At 43.8% G+C, this 22,037-nt stretch overlaps 2 protein-coding genes across 2 annotated transcripts; both read left to right on the top strand.

The window, feature by feature from the left end:
* Positions 1-8,621: 8,621 nt before the first annotated feature.
* Positions 8,622-9,681, top strand: LOC104280602 (leukocyte cell-derived chemotaxin-2-like; the record flags this gene model as incomplete). Its single annotated transcript, XM_009878300.1, has 3 exons — positions 8,622-8,718; positions 8,861-9,006; positions 9,515-9,681. Coding segments are annotated over 3 exons (410 nt in total), but the record flags the coding sequence as incomplete, so codon positions are not given.
* Positions 9,682-15,354: 5,673 nt separating this feature from the next.
* Positions 15,355-19,527, top strand: LOC104280603 (myeloid protein 1-like). Its single transcript, XM_009878301.1, has 7 exons — positions 15,355-15,400; positions 15,898-16,030; positions 16,924-17,075; positions 17,618-17,788; positions 18,120-18,234; positions 18,782-18,933; positions 19,337-19,527. The coding sequence occupies exons 1-7, from the start codon at positions 15,355-15,357 to the stop codon at positions 19,525-19,527; spliced, it is 960 nt and encodes a 319-aa protein (XP_009876603.1).
* Positions 19,528-22,037: the final 2,510 nt, after the last annotated feature.

A 22,037-nucleotide genomic window follows, 5' to 3' on the forward strand; every position in this document is an offset into this window, starting at 1 on the left:
AGCTGACAAGTTTGGCTTCAGCAACAATCAAACAGCTTTTAACCTGGGGATCCAAAGTCACCCAGGGGACAGCCTTGCAGCAACATGCAGGAGCAAAGGGGCAGATGCACCAAACACTCCTGGTTTGAGCACATCTGGGTCAGAAATGCCAGAGAGAGCCCAAGCACCCCTCCCTGCCCAAGGAGCACCCACCAGCCAGCTGGAACAGCCCAGGGCACCCTGCCCCCAAACCAGGTTTTGGGCATCCACAGCCCTGTGTGAACTCAACTTGTCCCACAGCTCTTGGTGGGATACAGGCTACTTTTGAGGAGCAACGAGACAAAACTGAGACATCATCCAGCTCCTGAGCTGGATAAAACCACAGCATGAGTTGAAGCGCTCTGAGTTTTCTGTAACAAACCATTATTCCACAAGATTTTCCAGAACCACAGTTCCCCCTCATTTCACAATACAACTGATTAAATCAAACCCGTGTGTCCAAGAAGGACCTTGCAAATAAGCAGGAATCTCTTACCAGAGCCGCAGGCACACGCAGACTACCTGCAGACACTTGATTGTTTCTTAAAAGATAAAAAAGAAAGCTTCCCTTAGCCCTCATTGCATCAAAGCAACAATCCTAGGGAGGTTTTAATCAACCTTCCTGCACCAATGGAAGGAAATGCTGAGCAGGAAAGGCTGTTTTCCGAAAGAAGCCATACAGGAAAGTTATCAGCAACCCAAGTGATAAAACACATGGGCAGGGAATGAACTGTGGATTTAATGGCACAAGGAGGAGTTATTTACAAGCCCTCTCCTAATGGTGCGGGGTGGTTATCAAACCTGAAGCACGCGCTCAGCAGCAGGGGCTGATACCTCTGGAAGGGGCATTTAAGGTATTTGCAAAGCACTTGTGACACCTTAAATGCATCAAGGGGGGTGGGAACCCTGGATACCCAGGAAAAAGAGTTAGAATCATGAAATCATAAAATCATTAAGGTTGTAAAAGACCTCCAAGATCATCTAGTCCAACCAGTTGCTGCCAGATACTCATTGAGAGTCTTTAAATTAAATTGGATGATATTTTTTAGTTTAAACCAGAATTAATTTGGGCGACTTCAGTTGTCCACTCTGGTTTCAGAAGAATGTCTTCTCACTCAGAGGAGCCTGGGCTCATTTTTGGGTTTGGCAGCATAACTACATCACTCCTCTTTCCACAGCCCCCCTTCCTCTATTCTGTCAAACATGTCAATTCATCTCAGTCTCAAGGCTCTTCACAGCTCATCCCCACACTGGCCATCTGCCACGTGCTGTCAAGCCATCAGCGCCCACCTCCAATCTGCCAGCATCGTTCACCTCCACTACCAACAGCAAACTCTCCAGCCAGTCCTCTGCCGGGTCCCCTGCTTGGCTGTGTGCAGAAGAGCTCTTCTCCATGACCCAGCAACCCTCCTCAGATGTCCCCTGGAAATTTGCTTCTCTGTGACCCCTATGGAAAAGCAATCTAAGCCGTGGTACTGGCCAATGTGATCTATCTGCTGCTTTTACCTTCCTGCTGGTCCAACCCACTCACCCTGTGCTCAGATCTCCTTCAGTGGCCTCTCACACAGCCCTGAGCACCAACATGATGGAGACCATCAGCCACAACCATAGAGCAACAAATCACCAAACACACAAACAGCGTTAACAAACACCCTGCAAACTTCTGGCTTTTTTCTTTGTCAGGTGAGCGACAGCTTAGCGATGTCTTCCCATCATTGCTGAGAGATTTGTGTTAAAACCAAACAAAGCCAAGCTCTTGAGCCAGCTCTGCCCAACTGCTGGATTCACAGGCCACCAACAGCCTCGGCCAAGTCGCTGCCCATGGAAGCAGCTCCTTCACTCCTCGCCTCTACTCTGGCAAAAGCAGGTATGTGCAATGGAAGTATGCAAGAGAAATTATATTTAGAGATATCTATATTCTAGCTGTAGCAGACTTCAGATGTTAACACAAGCTGGTCTTCTTTTTCCATGCCTGTACTCCAGGTCCAATCCTCCTCCATGAAAAGGATTGGACAGAGGAAGGAAGAGAGGGTTTTGTCCTAAGAAGCATCTAAGCAAAAGGTTAATTTTCCCGAATCAGGACCATAGACTTTAGGAGGGATTACTTGCCCTAGAGTCAGCAACTTTCTCCACCAACACTAAAAATACCCTTGAATGAGCCATGGAAATACGATAGCTTGAACACTTAGCAGCACTTTAGGCTAGACAGTGGTTTATAATTATATGGTTTCAGTTCAGAGATCTGGCAAGGGGCCATTCCCACACAGTCTTTATTTTCGTGAGGGCAGGGCTCTACCAGCCCAAAGGTAAGGGGGTTTGGTGGGATCTGCCCTTGTCTGTCAGCAAAACCAGCCTCAACTCCTGCACCACATTTTCAGCCTGCAGCTATTTAAAATCCAACAGCTCCTCCTGAAGTGTAAAAGAAAAATCTGCTGAACACAAAAGCAGCTGAACACCACAACAGCTATTTTTACAGTTGTCTTTATGGGCTCTCATATTTAAATATCCAGTATATTGCATTTCTCCATGCTGCTAACACCAAAGTACTGAACAGTTGTTTGTGGGCTGATCCTGGAGGCTGGGGTACCTGGAGTACCTTGGGATCCTTGGAACCACAAAACTTGGTTTGGGATTTTGGATTAAATTATTGGAAGTGAGAGAAACATCTCTCTCCCTTCTTCCAAAAGAAAGCAAAGATGCTGGAGCACAACCTTGGATGGCAAGAGTTGTGGGGACAAAAGGACGTTGCAATGAAGGAAAAGCAAAGCAACTTTTCCACTTCTGACCACAAACCTCTGCTAACAGCAGCCGTTAGGTCAGCATTTCACGTCAGATAAGGAGCAGGCCCTCAGAGGAGGGAAGGGTCACATTCTGCACTACAATCCCCTTCCTCAGCACATCGGAAAAAAAGAAAGAGAATTAGATTAGAGGCCATCTGACCAGTCACTGTCTGCACTCACCAGGTCATCCCAGCCCCAGTGGGCAGGTGCTGATGCACAGTAGCTACTTAAAAAACCCCTCTACATGTTTCTACAGATTGAAGTCTGAGCAACTGCAAACCCCTTTCCTTTTCCACAGGCTGCATGTTTCTAAACTATTTCCCACGAAATTCTGCAATAAAGTCTCTCTCTAAATTACATTCATTAGTTAAATTGGGTTTCATTACCAGCCTTTCCCTGAGTGCCCATTACACCAGCTGGATGCTGCATTTCAGGAATCCGTTATACACTAACAAAAATGTTTCCTCCTTAAAAAAAAAAGAAAAGAAATGGTTTTAAAACCCCCCATTTTTGGTGAAAAAATATTTCCTATTTCTTTAAAGGGCTAAGATGTTATCAGAGAAAGGTGGATGGACAAAACAGCTGCTTCTGGACATCAGGCTGTTCTCTGGAATGATCTGTTCCATTTTTATTTGTTTTTAATAAGCATAATTAACAGAACCAATAGCTTGTTATCCACATAGACTTTTTTTTTTTTTTACTAATTCAGGCCCTCTTTTATGCACTTGGCAGTCCATAGGAACCTTGGGCAGCACAGCCCAGCACAGTAAGATGGAAAGTCTGCTTCTGCTGGCACATGGGATTGCAGTTCATCACCACCTTGATTGGCTCATGCGTGGCATTTGCCACCATAAAATGAAAAAAAAATAACAAATAGTAGGATGCTGATAATGGACACCTGCAGTACTGTGCCTCAGGACTTACTTCCCTTAATTTTATGTTAGATATTAAACTAGAGTCTTGCAAAACCTGGACGTTTCCAAACACTGACGTTTAGGTAACTGCCCTCCGCAATCTACCCATGCCCAGGGATTTCACACTGTTTGAATCTGAAGGTCTTTCAAGCATATTTGAGTGTTTCAGGTTGTACGAACCATTGAACAGAAGAAAGCAAAAAGGCTTCTTTGTGTTGGGTTTACATGTTGGGTGATTTCAGTAAAGCAAACACCAGACCAGCCTGTGAGCTTCAGCGTACCCATGTTCCCAAAAAACTCAGAACTGAGTGGTGGAAGGGAAAAGTAAAAAGCATTTTTAGAGTAAGTTTATTGGCAATTCACAGCCTTTAGAGCGTTGCCAACAAACTCAGTCATGCCTTGGTACTTGGTAAAACAGAAAGGAAACTGTTACAGCTATTTGCATCCTCTCCATACAGTGAAAAAGAAAAAAAACAACCACTAAACATTCGTATTGGTAAGTGACAGGTTGAGTCAAACACTTTCTCTTTAATGAAAACTTTATTAGATCCCAGCATGATTATAGTTTTGGAAATTGCTTTTAGTGAGTTTGATGAGTTTTGGAGCCAGGATTTAATACCATTGTCTTTTAAATTTAATCTCATTTGAACTATGTTTAATTGTGCTGTGGCGTAGTTTACCATTTTGATACTTATTCACCTCCAAACACAGCACCATGGGTATTCCTAAATCACAGGGGACCCTGCAAAGCCTACAGAGCTGTGGTGTTGGTGAGTTTTTTGTGGTTTGGGGTTTTTTTTCCTCCCCTACATGCTCTCTAGCCTCTGCAGCTACCGCTAAAGAGACTCGCCTTTCCTACCTCTATCTCTCCACAGCTCCCAGCACCACGTGAGATGAAAAAAAGCTCTGTCCTACCTCACTTACCTCCCACGAAGCTCCTCCATTACCTCCTCAGTGAAGGAACTCTTCACTACCTGCATCACATAAGGTCTTCCCTTGGTTTTTCTCCCCCTTTTTAACCCTTTCACACATCTGCCAGCAATGCAAAATTAAGTAATTTTAATTGCTGCCACCTTTCTGCAAAGAAAAAACCCAGAGCTTTGGCTTCCTCGCTGCAGTTAGTACCAAAGAAAACATGAAGCAACTGGTAGATGACAGGCATTGCTTCAGTCCTCGGCATGTTATTCAGACACAGGATAAGGCTGTAACCCCTGTAAAATGACCCTGCTGGGTGCAGAGCTGGCGAGCGAAGCATCCATCTCTCTCGTGCAGTTCACACAAAACCTGTGCCCCTCACTCTTTACCTCCTTGATCTTTACCTTGGCGTATAACGTAAAACGCCAGCAAATAATTTAGCCTTTACCGTGTTTAATTCACTCAATCAGCTCAGCAAAAACTTCTCAACTCAGTTAGCAAAATCAAAACAAAGCCAAAAAATGTGGTGGCTTCGCAGACCTTTGCAGTTTTCCCGTCTTCCCTCAGCAGTGGCAGCAAGGCAGTAGTTTATTAAAAGTCCAGTATGCAACCTGGGAGTCCAGATTTCCAAAGAACACTTAACGGAAATTTCCCAGTGTGGCACAAGAGCAGGTGCGTGTTTTCTGCAGTCTGCACGGCCAAGTGTATCGGTGACGCCAGTGTGGGATGTGAGCAGGGCTTGGCTGTTCCCCTGCGGGTCAAAAAAATATCGGAAGTGGCATGGGCCAACAGCCAAGAGACCTCCCCATTGTGTTGGAAAAACGCCCTTGAAGCTGGTGGGTTTTCCTGTTGCGTCTCACCACGATACGTTCACTTCCGCAGCACTAAACTGAGCGTGCAGCTTGAACTTGGGAAAGCATCTGGCCTTCAGGATATTTGTTAGTAACAGAATTAGGGAAGAAAAGCTCATTTTCTGAGCTTCTGAGGAAATGGAAATAATTGCTTCTCTCATTCTTTTCTCCTCTTTGATTTCAATTGGTAGGTCTCTAACAAAATTAGTAATTAACAAAATGAACTGAAGATAATGCAATTGTATCTGGACTGGTTTAGCTGAGCCCTGGGCACAAGAAGCATTGCGCAGAGAGCTGGGTACCATCATTTTTTTCCCCTACATACTTTGTCTAAACATGTTGTTTCAAAATGCTACTGTCAAACAGAATTTTCCCCTTTCTGCATGTGACATCTGACAAGTAGGAAAACACTAAACCAGAAGTGCTTCTTTTGGAGAAAAAACCAAAATCATGCAGGGAGCGTGGGGTGTGGGAAGGTGGCAGCAGGTTTAAAACCCCTCCTGTAGCATGTTGCTGATGTGTGGTGGGTCATTTGGAGCTGAAATATCTCACGTGGTCCCCACCAGGCCATGAAGCCCACTGCAGCTAGGCTTCAGCGGGGTTCAGGTGCTGCCTTTGTCCAAGCCAAGCTATTACCTGTCACTTACTGTATGACAGACATAAGTGACATAGTTGGGAGAAGGGGAAAGGAGAAGACAGCACACACATCTTGAAGCCATCTGGATCACTTTCTTGTGCCATGAAATACAGCTTCTGCTCAGGGACATCCATCCACATTCCAGCTCCAGCTAAGATGGGCTGTGAATCCCGTGCAGCAAAACTGCTCTTGCTTCTGCTTTGGGACCCAAGGCCAGTCTTCACCCACCTATTGCCACAAAAGAGACAGCGAGGGCACAGCATCCTGGCTGAGAGCCTCGACCCGAAGCGGTATCTAACCTGAGCTCTCAGTTTTCAATTGCACAGAGAAACAAAACAGTCACTGGTTCCCAGCGGCACAGACCGGGCGCCCAAATAGCCGAGAAGACAAACGGCTTCCAGCTCCTTCCCAGAAACAACACTCGAGGTGGCCTCATTCGTGCTCCAGTGTTCTCTTCTTCTTCGATTTCCTGTAATTTTGCTCAGCCACAATATTATAGGGTTTATAACATTTTCCACTCAGGCACAGCGAAGATTGTAAACATGTGTCTCTCCCACTGTTAACACCGAAGGTTCATCGTCAGCGATGTGGCAATATCTGGGATGTATTAACGAAGCTGGCAAATAAAAACGGGGTGCAAGGGTCTCATTTCACAGATTGCCTAATCAGATTTTTCCGGAATGAGGTTGGATGTGGTGCGTGGCACAGAGCTGTGTCCACCTGGCTGAACTTCTTTCCATGAAGCAACAGCCATGGTGGTCAGGCAAGGTATCCATCTGCCCAGATATTTTTTTTTTAAGTTCATTTGAACTCTTTTCTCCTTCTCCACCCAAGTTTTCTCGCTAAACTTCAGGATTGTGCAACAGGCAGGGAAAGTTACAAATTGTCCTTAAAATTTGGGTTTGATATTTATGGCTTCGTTGTAAACAAAACCAAGCAAAACAATGTAGCTGCTATTGCCAATTAAGTTAGAGCCTCTGCATAGCCAATTAGCCAGGCTGGTGGGACACCTCGAGGGCTGCTCTCAGTTCTTGCTGTTGGCCTGAAGCTGCCAGCAAAAGAACTGAGGCCACACAAATCTTCTGATTGGCTGGAAAAATTGGGATACAGCCTCTGCTGGGATGTATAAATAGAAGGCAAAGTGGTTTAGACCTTTCACTTTGAAAGCAGAGCTCTCAAAGCACATGAAAATGCACAGAGTCACAGCAGTCGTCCTCGTGATTGCCATCTCCAGTGGTGAGTTAGCTGAATTTTAGTGAGCATTGCTCATTGTAACCTGCCTTCTTTTTACTTTCTCTGGGGTTTTTTGTGGGTTTTGTTGTTGGCGGTGGTTTGTTTGTTTTTTTAATGAAGTATCTGTAAAGATTTGGGAACTGATTTGTTCTCTGCCATTTTTTGCTTTTTAAAATAATCCCTCCACCATTGCATAGAAAGCTCCAGAGAAAAATCCCTTTTAGATATGGTGAAGAGTTGTGGCAAAATTTTGTTGGAGTAACAAATAAGAAAGAATCGGCTGAGGCACAGCAACTGCTAACAGCATGCATGTTTTCTTAAAATCCTTCTACTTAAAGATCAGCCCACTAGGCATAGAGTGTTCCTGGAGATGTTTCTATGTTTAATGTCAGCACCTGTGATTTCACAAAGAATACACAATTCATTAAAATAAATGAAGACTGCCTAGAACAAAGGGCTGTTTTACTTGAGGAAGGCATTAGAGGTTTCCTGCACCCTTTTAGCACCTGACCTTCCGTGCCAGCACACCTTTTTCCCCTTTTGCTTGTGTTTTCAGAGCCCAATGGGGACAGTGCTGGCCCAGCTGATGGCACCCATGAATAAATCTCAGCTCCTTGCTAGAGCAGCTCCATTCTTGCTAAAGCGTCCTGTGGGAAATCCTAGGGTTGGGTTTTTTTTGTGGGGGAGCAGGGCTGTTAGAAACTTGTAGAAGGTACCAAGCCAGGGCTTGCCTTTCTGCCCTATAAATGGGGAGATGGAAAATGCAGTTAGGAAAAAGTAGATGACAACTTGTATCTTTGACTGGATCCCACATTAGGGAATAGGAAAGGACTTGGTGAGTCTCTCCCATTTTTTACAGTTGAGTATCCCAAGATCCTGGGTGGCTCAAGTCACCTTCCTGGCAGAGACATCCTGGAGCTCTAGTCCCACACCTGTCGCGTGAAGGCAACACGTCTGCCCTGGGCAATGGGAAAGGAGTGGGTCACTCCATGATGTCCCCTCCAGATCTATTCTTTCTTTGAAGTCGCTGCTTTAAGTGCTTACAGATGTCACTGGACAAAGCGTAAAACAAACAAACAAAATGCTGTTTCACTGCATCCTTAAAATGAACTTGCATTAAAAGATGAATGACTTTGTAATTCCTTGAAGCCGGATCCATGGTTACAGCAAAGTCCAAAGGGACCTTGATATTGATTTAAGCAACACAGGCTGCGAAATCCCCTTTCTAACTTGTGAGTTTCATTTTCTGTTCTTCTCTTTCCTTGTTTTCTAGCTGCTGCAGCGCAATGGGCAAAAATCTGCTCAAGTCAATCTGCAAACAAAATCAGAGGCTGTGACTCCCATGGCTGCGGTGGCTACAATGACCCCAGGTCCTGGGCAGGGGTGACGGGAGATGGCTGCACTTGAAATGTTCTTAAAATAGAAATAAGCACGAGAAAATGGGTAAAAGGAAGGTTTCTAGGTGGCAAGGTGCTCTGCCGCAGGCTAACCCACCTTCTTCTTCTTCTTCAGAGGAGGGAGGAAGCACCGGGGAGTGGATGTGGTGTGCCAGGATGGCTCTGTATTGTACTCGCCCTTCACGGGGAATATCAACAGACAAGTCAGGCCCTACGGAAACGGCAACGCCATCGACAATGGAGTCCAGCTCTCAGGATCAGGTACCAGAGCCGCAAACTACACTTTTTTGCAAAGCCTGGTTGCAAAATGTTCCAATTCATTTACAGAGCTTTAAACCGAGTCAAAAATCATGAACCCAACTCAAACGTGAATCCAATTGCAAACTGCAGCTTCGAAATCCAGGTTCTCTTAATGCAGGAAAATCAATTTGAAAGCATTACAGCATTTCACATCTATTAAAAAAAGTCAAAGGATGAAGCTGATCCCTTTGCATATTTTGGATAATTCAAGGAACAGCCTCTGACTTACTGATGCAGTTTTACCCACCTTAATCCTCTTCCTCACCCTCCCCCATGTTTATTTCTTCTCCTATTCTCTCTTCTTGATGCTGTCAGAGCACCACAACATTTTCTGTAACTTCTCCTCTTTCTGAATCTCTTTTATTGTATCGTCATTTTTAGTTTGGTGCTGAATGTTAGGACTCTGCCAGGCTTTTAAACCATTTCATAAGAACAACAGTTTATCCTCTTTTCTCTCCCCTGCTAACAGGATTCTGCATTAAGATGTTTTACATCAAACCCATCAAGTACAGCGGCCCCATAAAGAAGGGAGAGAAAATAGGTGTCCTGCTGCCCATGCAAAGGGTCTACCGAGGAATTATATCCCACGTCCACATCCAAAACTGTGACTTAACAGACCCTACTCCCTACCTGTAAAGGAGAGGCTGCACATCAGAGGCAAACCCTTCAGCCCCCCACCTTGTATATTCATTAAATCGCTTGGGCACAGGTGGTCACTCTAGTAAAGGTGAAGCCACTGAGCTTCCGACAGTTGTTCTACCATAAAACCATCCATGAACAAAATACTGGTGGTTATCTGAAGGTAAACAGAGTGAGGTATAAAATCATGCTTTAAAGGTCTGATTGCATCCTGCCCGTCACTGCATCCCTCCAGGAGGCTGAAGCAGCGCGGAAGGGAGGAGAGGCTGGGGATGGAGGCACCTCGACGCTCAGCAGTGTCACAGTGAGCTGAGCCACAGCTCACTCACCTTCGACTTCTTCACTCTCTTTGCAGCCAAACACGAAGATTTCCTCAAATAAGCCAGAAATTTCACTTGTGCTTGCATATGGAAAATCACATTAAAGGGCTGCTTCACTGCAGATCGCTTTGAATTTCTTTGGCGCCGTCACAGAACACTGGGTTCTGATTTTTACATGGAGCTGGGGAGAGAGGAAAAAAAAAATGTATGAAGTTTGAAAACCGAATCGTTCCTGGGCCTCATCACCAGAAACTAAACAACATTCACGAAGTAACTCATTCCTTTTCCCTGGACTTCTCCCTTGGCACACTCAGGTTTCTTTTTGTCCAAGTGAAGCATTTCTTTCCATTAATAAGTCAGCTGAAGACAACTTTCCCAGAACAAGCTCTTGTTCACAGGACAGGGCTTTTGAGGCCAATGCTACCAACCTGCTACCGGGAGTCTCAAGGGCTAAATTGCTCGATGAGTGCTGCAGGCTCACGTAATTTATAACACAGCTGCAGCCTAAAAAGCAGAAACAATTCAGCAGAAGTCCTGGGTATTCTCCAGTTTTCACCTCTTTTTAAATTTTTTTAATTTTTTTTCCTGAAGTTAGTTGCCCACAGAAAAGAAGAACTCCCACCTAAGTCTCGCTCTGTAAAAATCCCAGGTTTTAAGACAGTTATGGACTTCTCATACTTGAAAAAGGAAGGTCCTGAGCAAGACCTCACTTCTACACCCAAATCCTAACTAAAGACTGAGTCTCCCGCTTTGCTCCTCAAAAAGTAACATTTTTGCCTCTAGCTTAATGGTTTTCCTGGTGTGACCCACAGACTGGTTTCACAAATCTTTTCAGGGGCTATTAATTAATTGGAGCTTTTCCGACAGCGCAGGTAGGTGCAGAGCTTTGGTGCAGGAACGTGAGATGCTCCTGCCCGTGCCTGAGAGAGGTACAGGATGAACCCTAAACCTTCCAGCTTTAGCTGGGGCTCTCACCCAGCAGAAGAGAAGACAAAGTAAATACCACCTTCTGGTAGAGGTTACAGAGCAGTTGGAGTAAATAGTCTAAGTAAAACCAGCTTTATCTTTTCAGTCTAGCAAAAAAGTAACCGGCTGTAGAGGAAAGGGAAGTAGAATTTGTAGCTGACTCTGGGAATGAAGTAAAGTTCTAGAAAACATTCAAAAAAAAGTAAAGTTCTAGAAATATTCAGGATGAGGGGAAAGGGTGCTGGGGGATGTGGTAACCAGGTTTTCAGGCAAGAGTTAGCAACTTGGGCCATGCAGAATTTCTTTGTTTCTGCACCAGTTCTGCAGGGATCCTTTCCCTTGCTATCCATTTTATTTTATAAATTTGCACCACAAGATCCCAGACTAACTGCCTAAAGCTGCAACCCAAATCTACCTTATACCCTTTTACTTCCCCGAGCATTAAAGGACTCTTGGAGGGTTCAGCCAAAGCTTTGTCCTCCCCGTGGGACAGGACAGAGGTAGCAAAAAGATTTCATTTTGTATTCCTCAATCCTTCCCATTAAAACCTGCCTATCTCAGGCTTAGTAAGTGTGTTAATAAAGGCAAAATAAATTTGAGAAGGAGTCTTCAATCAGAATCGTGCACCAGGACAACTTCAGCTTCAGCTCGTCCTTAGAAAAGAAGAAAGGCAACACACTCGGACAGTCTGCAGCCTGCTATCTGTTCAAGATGCTCTGCCCAGCCATGCCTTTCGGCTGATCAGCTAGCACAACCTGCTGATTTTCCAGCGATACTGCAGTAGAAACCGTGTACGCGAAGCTCCATTAATCACTGTGGCAAATTTCCTCTTAGCTCAAGCTTTGCCAAGTGATCAGAAGCCTGAATAAATAGTGAGTGCAACTTTGGTTTACGTTGTGCCAGGTTGATTTTGACCGTGAAAGCCTGTGCTGCTAATTGCACAAGTAAATTCTCCTGCAGTTAGTTTTTAAATCATAATTTCATTTTAATAAGCACAAAGAATATTATTTATTTTCTAGCCAAAGAGCTTTTAAGGTTCTCTAATACCACGCTGTACACGGATCAGCTGGAAAGCAAGTGCTCATCATTGATTTGTTCCCACACTGAACATCCCAGGATAGCCAAGAAGGACAAAGCCAATTGTTCTATAAAATATATCTAGGAAGAGGATTTACCTTTCCAACTGCCTGCTGACAACCCTGGCAAACCTCCAGTTATGATACTGTAACATTACCCAGGAGGAAGATGTGCACCTCTCATTTCTCCAATTCGCTGGGGCTGCAGCCGCACAGAGGTTACAAAGAGGAAGGGCTTCACGGACAGAATCGTCCGTTTTTGGACGTCGGTTGAATCCCACCACGCTGAAATGTCTGTAAAGGAAACGATGGAGAAATGAGCCCTCGCTTGTGGGCAACTGCAGGAGGGTGGCAGCACAGCTGGAAGGAAACCGCTGGCCATGGCCAGGGGGTGGGATTTGCTCTGGCTCATGGTTTGGTCGTGGCTTTTGCTGATGCGTCTCCTCAAAGGGTCCGTTACCATTGCCCATGTGTGTCTCACAGTTTTCTGGCTTTTTTTCAACAAAAACCATTATTCCATCATTTTACCACCTGACATTTCTCATCACGAGATATTATTAAGACGACAAATACATTAAGAGGATCTAGTTTAACGTTTGCAAGCTTTATGGACACATGCATGGCAGGTACCATCCATCCAAAGGCCCTGGAAACTGGCAGCAGTCCCTTCTCCTTTGCCGCTGTCCAGTGCTGGGAAGGAAATGGTGCAACTGGGATCCCAGGGGCTGTGCAACACGGCCGGTTGTTCTGTATCCTTCTGTTAGTGTGTGCTAAGCGGCCAGCTCGTGTCTTTCACAACTGCACCTACCAACATGTTACATGAACATCTCTGTTGCCCAACGCAGGGATCCCACCAGCTTCAGTTCAGAGCTTCCTCATACCCCAGGTGAAAGATGGGGAACAGAGAGAGACAACTCAACTGCGATATCATACACTTGAAAACAGCTGTGCTAAGAACACTTTACCAGAAGTGCATTAGGCGTAGTATTGTGGCAAATGACATTTTGACATGTTTTAGAAAGAACAGAGTAAGATAAGGTGGTGTAAAGATCTTTCATGGAGGAAATATAAAAAACACACACAGCTACAAGTGACTTGGAACCATCTCTGTAACACAAAAGACGTGGAGGGAGGGGCAGAAATTGCAAAGAACAGGTAGCTTAGAGTCATTTTATAAAATTACCAGACTGCAAAACATGGCTTGGAGAAAAGCTTCTTCAGTGTGTGTGCACCTTTAACACAGCTGTATTTCTCTCCTCGTGCCCACCAGCTTGGCTGCCTTTACACCCAACCTTTCCTTTGCAAGACTTTGTGGAGTGGCTTGAGGTGCTGCAATTCCTTCCTTGGGAAAATCAGGAGCATGTAAGTCCACAGAAGCCTATAAAAGTTGTTAGTTTTTCAAGGCAAGTCTGCCCCAGGTAAAATTCATATAATGAGATATTTAAAACTCCACTAGTGCAAAATGGCAGCCAGGAATAAATCCGAAACACTATTTGGTTGAGAGCGATCATCATTGTAGAAATCCTGCTGGAGACCCCTCGACTGGGAATGGCCAGTCGTCACTCAGTGAAGCCTTTATTTTTAAATGGCTTTGTTTCCAATAAGAAAAAAAGTTCACCAAGCTAGCTAAGCTCAGAAATACTTTACTGCCCCTATGCTATGATATTTTCATTGAAAGATGCCACCCACACCACCTCCCCTTGCTATTCTGTCCGCTAAGGAGACCTGAGAGCATTAGTGGAGGTCTTGTGCCAAATGAAGGTGAATAAGCCTGGAAAGCTGGAAAAAACCACTTACTAAAGAGCTTGCAGTGATGAAAGCTGTTTCTAGCAAGGATCACATAAATCCACATTTCCTAGCTTTCAGTCCAAGGGTCAAGCAGCATCCCCAAATCCTGCATACCTCCTGAATACCCACTGAGAGCTCTTAGCAGCACCTTGCAGAAGCTCAGACTCCATTATACTAGCAAATTACAACCAAAAGGCCCATCAAAACTAGCCTGAGGGGACACAACATTTATACAAATATTTGTTTGGTGGCTGCAAGTGTGAAAACCAGCAGATCTTTCTGGCAGGATAGGAAAGAAAGCAGCAGGGGTAAAATCAGCAAAGCCACTTTTAGCCCTCCCTGGAGTTGTTACAAGTTTGTTTGGAGGTTAAGTACTGGCTGTGAAAAAAAGCTTGGAACCACAAGTGAAAAATCTGTCTCCAGCTGCTTGTTCCATGGAAATTTTCAGAAAACACAATGTACAGATGCTCTTTGCAGACTAGAAGTGGGGCAGAAACACATCTGTTTCTCCTCTGAACAAAACCTGCAGGACTTCCAGAGGTTTCTGTAACTTGGAGTATCAGATAGTTTATGTGAAAGCACCGTGGCTTATTTATATTTCATATTAACTAAGATATGGCACTAAAAAGAAAATAAATCTAATGTTTTCCTCTAAGTATCACAAAATAATCAAACTGAAGGATTAAAAGAGACACTAAGGAGCCTGCTTAACAGTGCAGTAGCTGAAATCAAGCAGATTCTACACGAATCCTTTTAAAACCCAGGGGGTTTTAACTCCCTGTCAGTTATGCCATGAAACTTAGGTTTGCAGCTGTTTGTTTCAGAACTCAGAAAAGTTTTAGTAAGAATTTAGCTGCCAAAAGCTGGGGTTCCTGTGAAAAAACTTGATGGATTTAGGTCCAGGCTAGGCAATAATTTCAGCTGAACGGGAAGAGGGACACGTTTCCATGCAAACGCATCTGTATTTCTTCAGCTATGTGAATACCGGTGCTGCAGCAGACATTACACCTGCACGTGCTCTCTGTCACTGTTAGAAAGCTCTAACGGGAACAATACACCTGGGGGACATGGTACAGGAACGAGCAACTAAGGACAAACTAGTTACATCCACCCTGGAGTTCTGCCCGTCTTTTCCCTCCAACTCAATCCTCTGGTCCATATTCTTGCTTCCCACCATTTTTGGCCTAAGTGTGCCCGTGCTTCAAGGAGCAGGAAGAAAAGGTGTTAAGAAACGGTTCAACCAGAGCTTCCTGAAATGCGGGATTTTTCATTTCCATCTGTTACTGTGTGCCAAGAGACCAATTATTTTGTCCATCTTTCCTAACCCTAAAAACCGTTAAGAGTTTGTAGACGGCTTCAGTGCCTAATATGGCAACTCCTGCCTGAAGCTGTAATACTTCAGCTCAAGACTGATTGGCCAAGGCAACAGAATTGGGCTTTCAAAACCACATAAATACCCCAGGCAGCCACTGCTCGATGTCTTTGATTCAATCGAAGAACACTGGTGAAACATCCACAAGATGCCAGCTCTCAGCCTGGTTGCCCTGGTCAGCTTGGTGTCCACTGGTGAGTTGAGATTACTGTATCGCAGTTGGTCTTGACTGGTTTCAGGCAGACACTAATGAATTATTGAAATTTGCTCCACTATAAATAATGCTAAGCTTTTTCAGTCTAGCTTTATGAAGAATTATGGTCATGTGCACAGTTGTGACTATTATAAAATATGGAATTAGGTGTGCATTTAGAGTCATGTATTGAAGTGTTTAGGGGAGTCGTGAAGGAAATGGAAATAGCTTGATTTATTTCACAAACTAATATTAAAAATAATTAGCTATAGCTTTGCTTTTAGAGCACATACATTAAAATAAGATCTCAAGTAAAAAGCATCAAGTCTATATAGTAGGTCGTACATTGTTCTTTTACCTAAGTTTCTGGAATTATGATCTCACGCGATCTCACGTCTTCCACCTTAAACACGCTCTTTTGCACCTTGACTCTTCCTGTTGGTACTGTGCTAAGAATACCGTTTAATTTTCCCCTATTTTTCCCTTTTGCACCTGAAGTTTTCACCAAAGAGTTGGACACGCATCCACCTCAACAACAGCACAGGCACTGGGCCCCCATCTGCAGCGGGAATCCCACCAACAAGATCCGGGGATGCGATAGATACGGCTGCGGCCAGTACGGCGCCGACAGGTAACGCGGGGGGGGCAGCGGGAGAGCTGTGGGCTGCTGCGACGCTGTCCTGAATTAAATGTGCACATGGGAGAAAGAGGAGAGTTCAACCAGAGTTGACGCTCAGGATGACAGAAGACTTGTCTACGGGACCTCCTTACTCATTTTTGGGGCAGAACTTGGCAATCTCATGGAATCATAGAATGTTGGGGGTTGGAAGGGACCTCGAAGTGCCACCTCCGCAATTAACCGATGCATGGGGCAAGAAGGAAGATCATTATGCAAATTAGCAACCAGAGTAAAGGAAAGTATTTTAAGGATTTGTGTCATTCTTGTTGCTTACAGTCGAGATATTTAACTACCGTTCAGCAACAGCTTATGGGAAGCTAAATAGATCAGTGTACACAAGCTAAAGGTCGACCAGCATCTTTTAGTAGGTACCATGGAACAGAGCAGGTTGGATTTCCCTGAAAAATTCTTTCATACATAAATGACTCCTGCCTTCCCTGCATTCTCCTATCACTGCCTCTCCCCAAGCACTATAACAAGTGTCCACCCTCGTCCTGCAACTTCCAGATTTCTAAATGAGAAAACGCCAAACACAAGATTCTATTTTACACCAGCCCAGACGTATTTTGGGGTAGAACAGGAGTACTTCAGCAGCTTGAAAAACTCCATGAACTCAGGAAAGTGAAAAATACACTTAAAATTTGAAATCTCATCCCCCTTTAAAGATTGTCAGAGTGCTATAAACATTTTGCAATTTTTAAAAAAGTATATCAAAGCCACTATTTCTTTTGAATTTCAGTGCAGCTGCAAAATTGTTTTTTCTGATATTATACTGTGCTAATTGATCTATCCATACATAATGTTAAGCCTAATGGACTTCTCTAACTACGTATTTATGTTTTCAGGCACAGTGGAAAAGGAAAACATGTGGGTGTGGATGTCATCTGTGCTGACGGAGCGACCGTGTACGCTCCTTTCAGCGGCCAGCTCTCCGGACCCATTCGATTCTTTCATAATGGAAATGCCATTGATGATGGAGTCCAAATCTCAGGATCAGGCAAGTAATAACAGCGGATATGTCATGAGGCACATGCAAGCAATCACAATATTTACTTCAGTAAGGTTGCTGTGACTCTTCAAGTAAAGTGCTAACTAATCTTACACCATCTCTAGTTCCTGCACTGAAGCACAACTAGGCTGCTGCTAAGAAATATCAGAAGTCAGCATCAGCAGGATGTGGTTCTTTCCTAAGCTCTTCTTGGAGAGGAGGGAAGAGAGGAGTTGAAAAACAGGTATCAGGAAAACAACAATTAAAAAAAAAAAGAAATAGTAAAAATAGAGTATCAGAAATAGACCATCAGAAATAGACTGTCAATTTTGCTGGAAGGATGTTTTCCTGTCCCTATTTTCCAAGTCCTTCTTTTCCTCTTTTCTGTAACAGCCCAATCAGTTTTGATTTCAGGATTCTTGGTACCTCAGTTACATTTCTGCTTCGTCATTAGTCTCCAGCAAGAGACTAGCACAGAAGGTGTCTTGCTCACCCCAGCAAGAGAAGCAGCTGATGTTTCCTGACCTTGCTTCCTCTTCCATCTCCTCCAGGTTACTGTGTGAAGCTGGTCTGTATTCACCCCACCCGGTACCACGGCCAAATCAGGAGAGGACAACCTCTCGGGAGGATGCTGCCAATGCAAAAAGTATTTCCTGGCATTATCTCTCACATCCACGTTGAGAACTGTGACCACTCGGATCCTACTCATCTACTTAAACCTGGTAAAAAAAACAAAACAAACCCACCACCTCCCCCGAATAAGTAGTGTAACATAAGAAACAAAACTGAGTCTTTTCCTATCCCTCGGGTTACACTCCAAGAATCGTGATATTAATTTTGAATTTTTATCTTTAAAGCATATTTCTTATATGAGATAATCCTAATCTAGAAACATTACAGTCCAGTCTCACCTTTGCAGATGAGACACGCACAGGATGCAATCCCAGTCTTTTCCTACCTAACTAAAGTTAAAACATAGCCCTTACAAACATGCAGTGCATAAAACAGAATTTAAAAGTTAACTCTGGTGTGATGTGATTCTCTATTTCCAAGATGTTCCACCGCTTCCACAACAAGATAGCCGCTGGGCCACAATATGCTCCGGGAATCCCACAAACGAGATAAGAGGCTGCGACAAGTACGGCTGCGGATACTACGGAGCTCCGAGGTACTTCAGGCAGAGCACACGGGGTTTTGTTGCTGCTCCACTGAAACAGAACTAAAGTCTGTTTTTTTAAGAATTACAGCACTAAATTGGACACAAGGAAACATTTTCATGACAGGGCTAACATCATCGCAACCGGCTGCCCAAATTGTTCCTAAATCCTCTGTGCTCAGAGGCTTTTATGACAAAGCTGTGCCAGACCTGACCTGATCTTGGAAACAGTCTTAGCTCAAGAGAAGGGTTGGACTTGATGTCCTCCACTCCCAACCAAGATTTCTGTGACTTTACTGTTTTATTTAGAGGCTTGAAAGAAAGGGTTTTTTTCCCCCCTCTTCTCCAATTTGCAAAACTGCAACTCTAACAGATCGCCAACCCTACAGGGCATTACATCCTCTGAAAAGGATGTAATGAAAAGACATTTATAGATTCTTCAGCCAGTCAACTATGTCAACACCGTCTCAATACAAACAACCCACTTCCAGGTCTTGCAGCATGCTGACTGGTCTCTCTCCGTATCGCGCTAGGCCTGTAATTCTGTATTTGCTTTCAGACGCAACGGTAAAGGAAAGCACGTAGGCGTGGATGTCATCTGTTCTGATGGAGCAACCGTGTACGCTCCCTTTTCTGGCCAGCTCTCTGGACCCATTAAATTCTTCCATAACGGAAATGCCATTGATGATGGAGTCCTAATCAGGGGAGAAGGTAATTTTTAACTCAGTATTTGTCCTGAAGTCACATGGGAGGTATGACCTTGCATTAGCTAAGTAAAGCAAGGTTATGTTTTAAAACATTGCATCTTTTATCCATACACATGAAGAACTTTTTCCTCCTAGATTCAAATAATTGAGCTCTGTAGAGTATCTTCAAGCTCTTTATTAAAGCAGGAATTCCCATCTTCTCTCTTCTTCCCATCTCCCCTCCTCCACCAAGACAACAACTCCAACTGCTGTCTCTAATTTTTATGACCAAAGTGTCTTTGCTATTTTGGTATTTCCACTACTGCTATCTCAGCAGAAAGGACAAGACAGAAAATTTCGGGAACAGAGTTAACACAGAAGAACTAAATGCTTCATCAGTCACCTGATGTTTTCCCTCTTTCCACCAGGCTTCTGTGTAAAACTACTCTGCATCCATCCCATCCGATACAACGGTAGAATTTCTAAGGGACAAGTCCTTGGGAAAATGTTGCCAATGCAAAGAGTATTTCCTGGGATCACTTCTCACATTCACGTCGAGAACTGCGATCGCTCAGATCCTACCAGCAACCTCGAAAGGGGAAAAGGGGAAAGAGCGTAAAATGGAAATGCAGTAAATCCCAAATAAACTCATCTCAGCATCCAAAAGTTGTTTTTCCTTCTCGTGCATAACAGTCGATATTACCACTGATTCAATTCTTTGAGCTTTATATAAAGTGCCAAGGTGTTAACATTAATACATGTTCCCGGTACTGACTAGGTACTGGTGTTTCAGTACCCAGAATTGTGGTGAACATCATATCCTAGGCTAATTGACAAACTTTACTACACCTTGGCAAACAAGACAAGATTTTGAAGGCACTTGAACTGAGGAAAACTAAAGGGAAATTTATTGAGACACTCCACAAGGCACAAAGGATGCCATCTGGAGTTGCCATGCCTGTGCCTCTATCAAATTTCAAAAGCGACTCCACACAAGGAAAAAAAAAAAGTCGGTTTTTGTGGGAGTTTGCATTTGCAAGAGAATCGGGGAAATTAGCAACGGCTAACTATAAGCGTTCTCAGAGTCTGAAAAAAATAAATCAGTAAGCATGACAAGTAGGTCACCCCCTCATGTGGCAGGAAAGGTGCATTACTACCAGCTCCTCACTACCGTGGACTTTTTAGGGGCCCTACAAATCTCCTACGTACATCAGGTGTAAATTCTATACTTCATTTTGAGGGCGCTAACTACTCTACCCAACTGCAGCATCGCCTTATATGCTTTAGAAATGGGGTTTCAGAAAGCCTTTGCAAGGCAGCAAAACTAGGAAAAGCCAACAAAATCAGCAAAACTTGCCTTAGGCAGAGCTCTGCAAGTACAGGCTGCTTGAGGGATCGGAGGATCTGCCTTCTGCAGGTTCTGGCCCAGCACAGGATCTCCAACACAGTCGCTCAGGAAGAACTACTTGAAAAGGAAAAGAGGAACTAACGCTGCTTTACACAGAGCAGAGTTCTGGCACTCCTCCCCAAAGCACAAGACAAAGCACCAACACGTACCACCAAACCAATCTAACGCCCCAACTATAAAATTCAACATTAATCTAATGCCAAAAGTCACCCGTCAATCACAACTCGCTTCCCACACTACCAGTGAAATCAGTAGTTCACACTGATTCATGTATTGATTTTGTTGGCATTTAGCTATAAACTCAAGTTTATCAGTTGGTCTTAGTTAAGACCAGTGCGCACAGTTAACGCACAAAAAAAGAAATAAATAATCAAAAATTGTAACATTAATAAAAGCAGGCCTGTTTTGGCAGAAGCTTGAAGCAAGCTAGCTTTCATGGCTCTGCAGAAAAGTGACAATACTCAGAGAAGCATTTGAACGGCTTCCTCCTGAACTACAGTCCTGTATAGAGCCATTAGTGTTCGACACTTCGCTAGCGCTAGTACATTGGCTGCTAAGGATCCTAGGACTTACCACCCATCTAAAAGATTTGTACACACTCCATTTTACAGCTTTGGCAGGTCAAAAATCCTCAACCTTGAGGCACGAACACAAAATGACACTGACTAATTCGCTACAATCCAAGGGTTACACGTTTCTGCTACCTCTCGCCCACCCCAGGTTTGCCAGGAGAGAAGCCTGCCCAAGAGGAGGGCCGTGGTGCAACAGTTAGGAGTCTGATATCGGTGCATGTATTTAGATCACTTTATTATTTAAAGCAAACCACACATCTTGAAAACAAACCCTGTTTAGAAATAATTCAGTCCTTCATTAAGAAGACAATGAATTACAATCCCCTTGACTACGGAAGCAAGCGCTTGGGTACCAGGTGCTCCTAACCAGTCAGATGCTTCTTAACCCCGCGACAACGTCAGTGAGTCAGTGATTCAGACTGGCTTAGGTGTCAGCTTAAATCCTTTAGCTTGTGACTGGGAACAGGAACAAACGGTGGTTTAACCCTTTAGCTGTTATTTTCCCACTAAAGAAGTGGAAATGTGGAAGAAACCAACACTTTATTAGACGGGACAAATGGCACCAGCAAATCAAATGCAGACTTTCACCATAAATGGGAAGATTGAATAACTACAGCGTGAAAATAATTACAGCGAAATTCATATACGATGCATTTCAGTTTACAGCGTGCAAAATGTCAACACAAAAGTACAGACTCAAATTGGCATTAACTCGTGATTCCTTTCCCCTTGAAAAAAAAAATCAAAGAATTAAATAAAGTCTTCTTCCTCAAAAAAACAATTAATAACAATAAGTATTAAAGGGTCCTGAATTAAAAATTTCAGGATCATCTCCAGCAAACTTTACTCTAAAAATTGGGGCTTTGAGCCCTGTGAGATATAGGCAATATTATTACAGACCATTTTGGCCTCTAACTGGCAAATAACTTCTAAGTGCTCTAAATCCTTGATTCCAGATAAAAAGTGATCAAAGACAACTGTATTCCATTTTATCCTTCCTTCTCACTAGCCACATTTATGAGATCCTTATCTCTTAATAACGAAAGCAACGAATAGAATTCAGACATTGATCTTCATAATCAAAGACTTTATCTCTAAGGAAGGACTTTATCTCTTCTAAGGAAGAGCTCTTCCTTATCCTCTGGCAGT

The sequence above is a fragment of the Apaloderma vittatum genome, unplaced genomic scaffold (genome assembly GCF_000703405.1).
Source record: "Apaloderma vittatum isolate BGI_N311 unplaced genomic scaffold, ASM70340v1 scaffold191, whole genome shotgun sequence".
In the NCBI taxonomy this organism is placed as follows: domain Eukaryota; kingdom Metazoa; phylum Chordata; class Aves; order Trogoniformes; family Trogonidae; genus Apaloderma; species Apaloderma vittatum.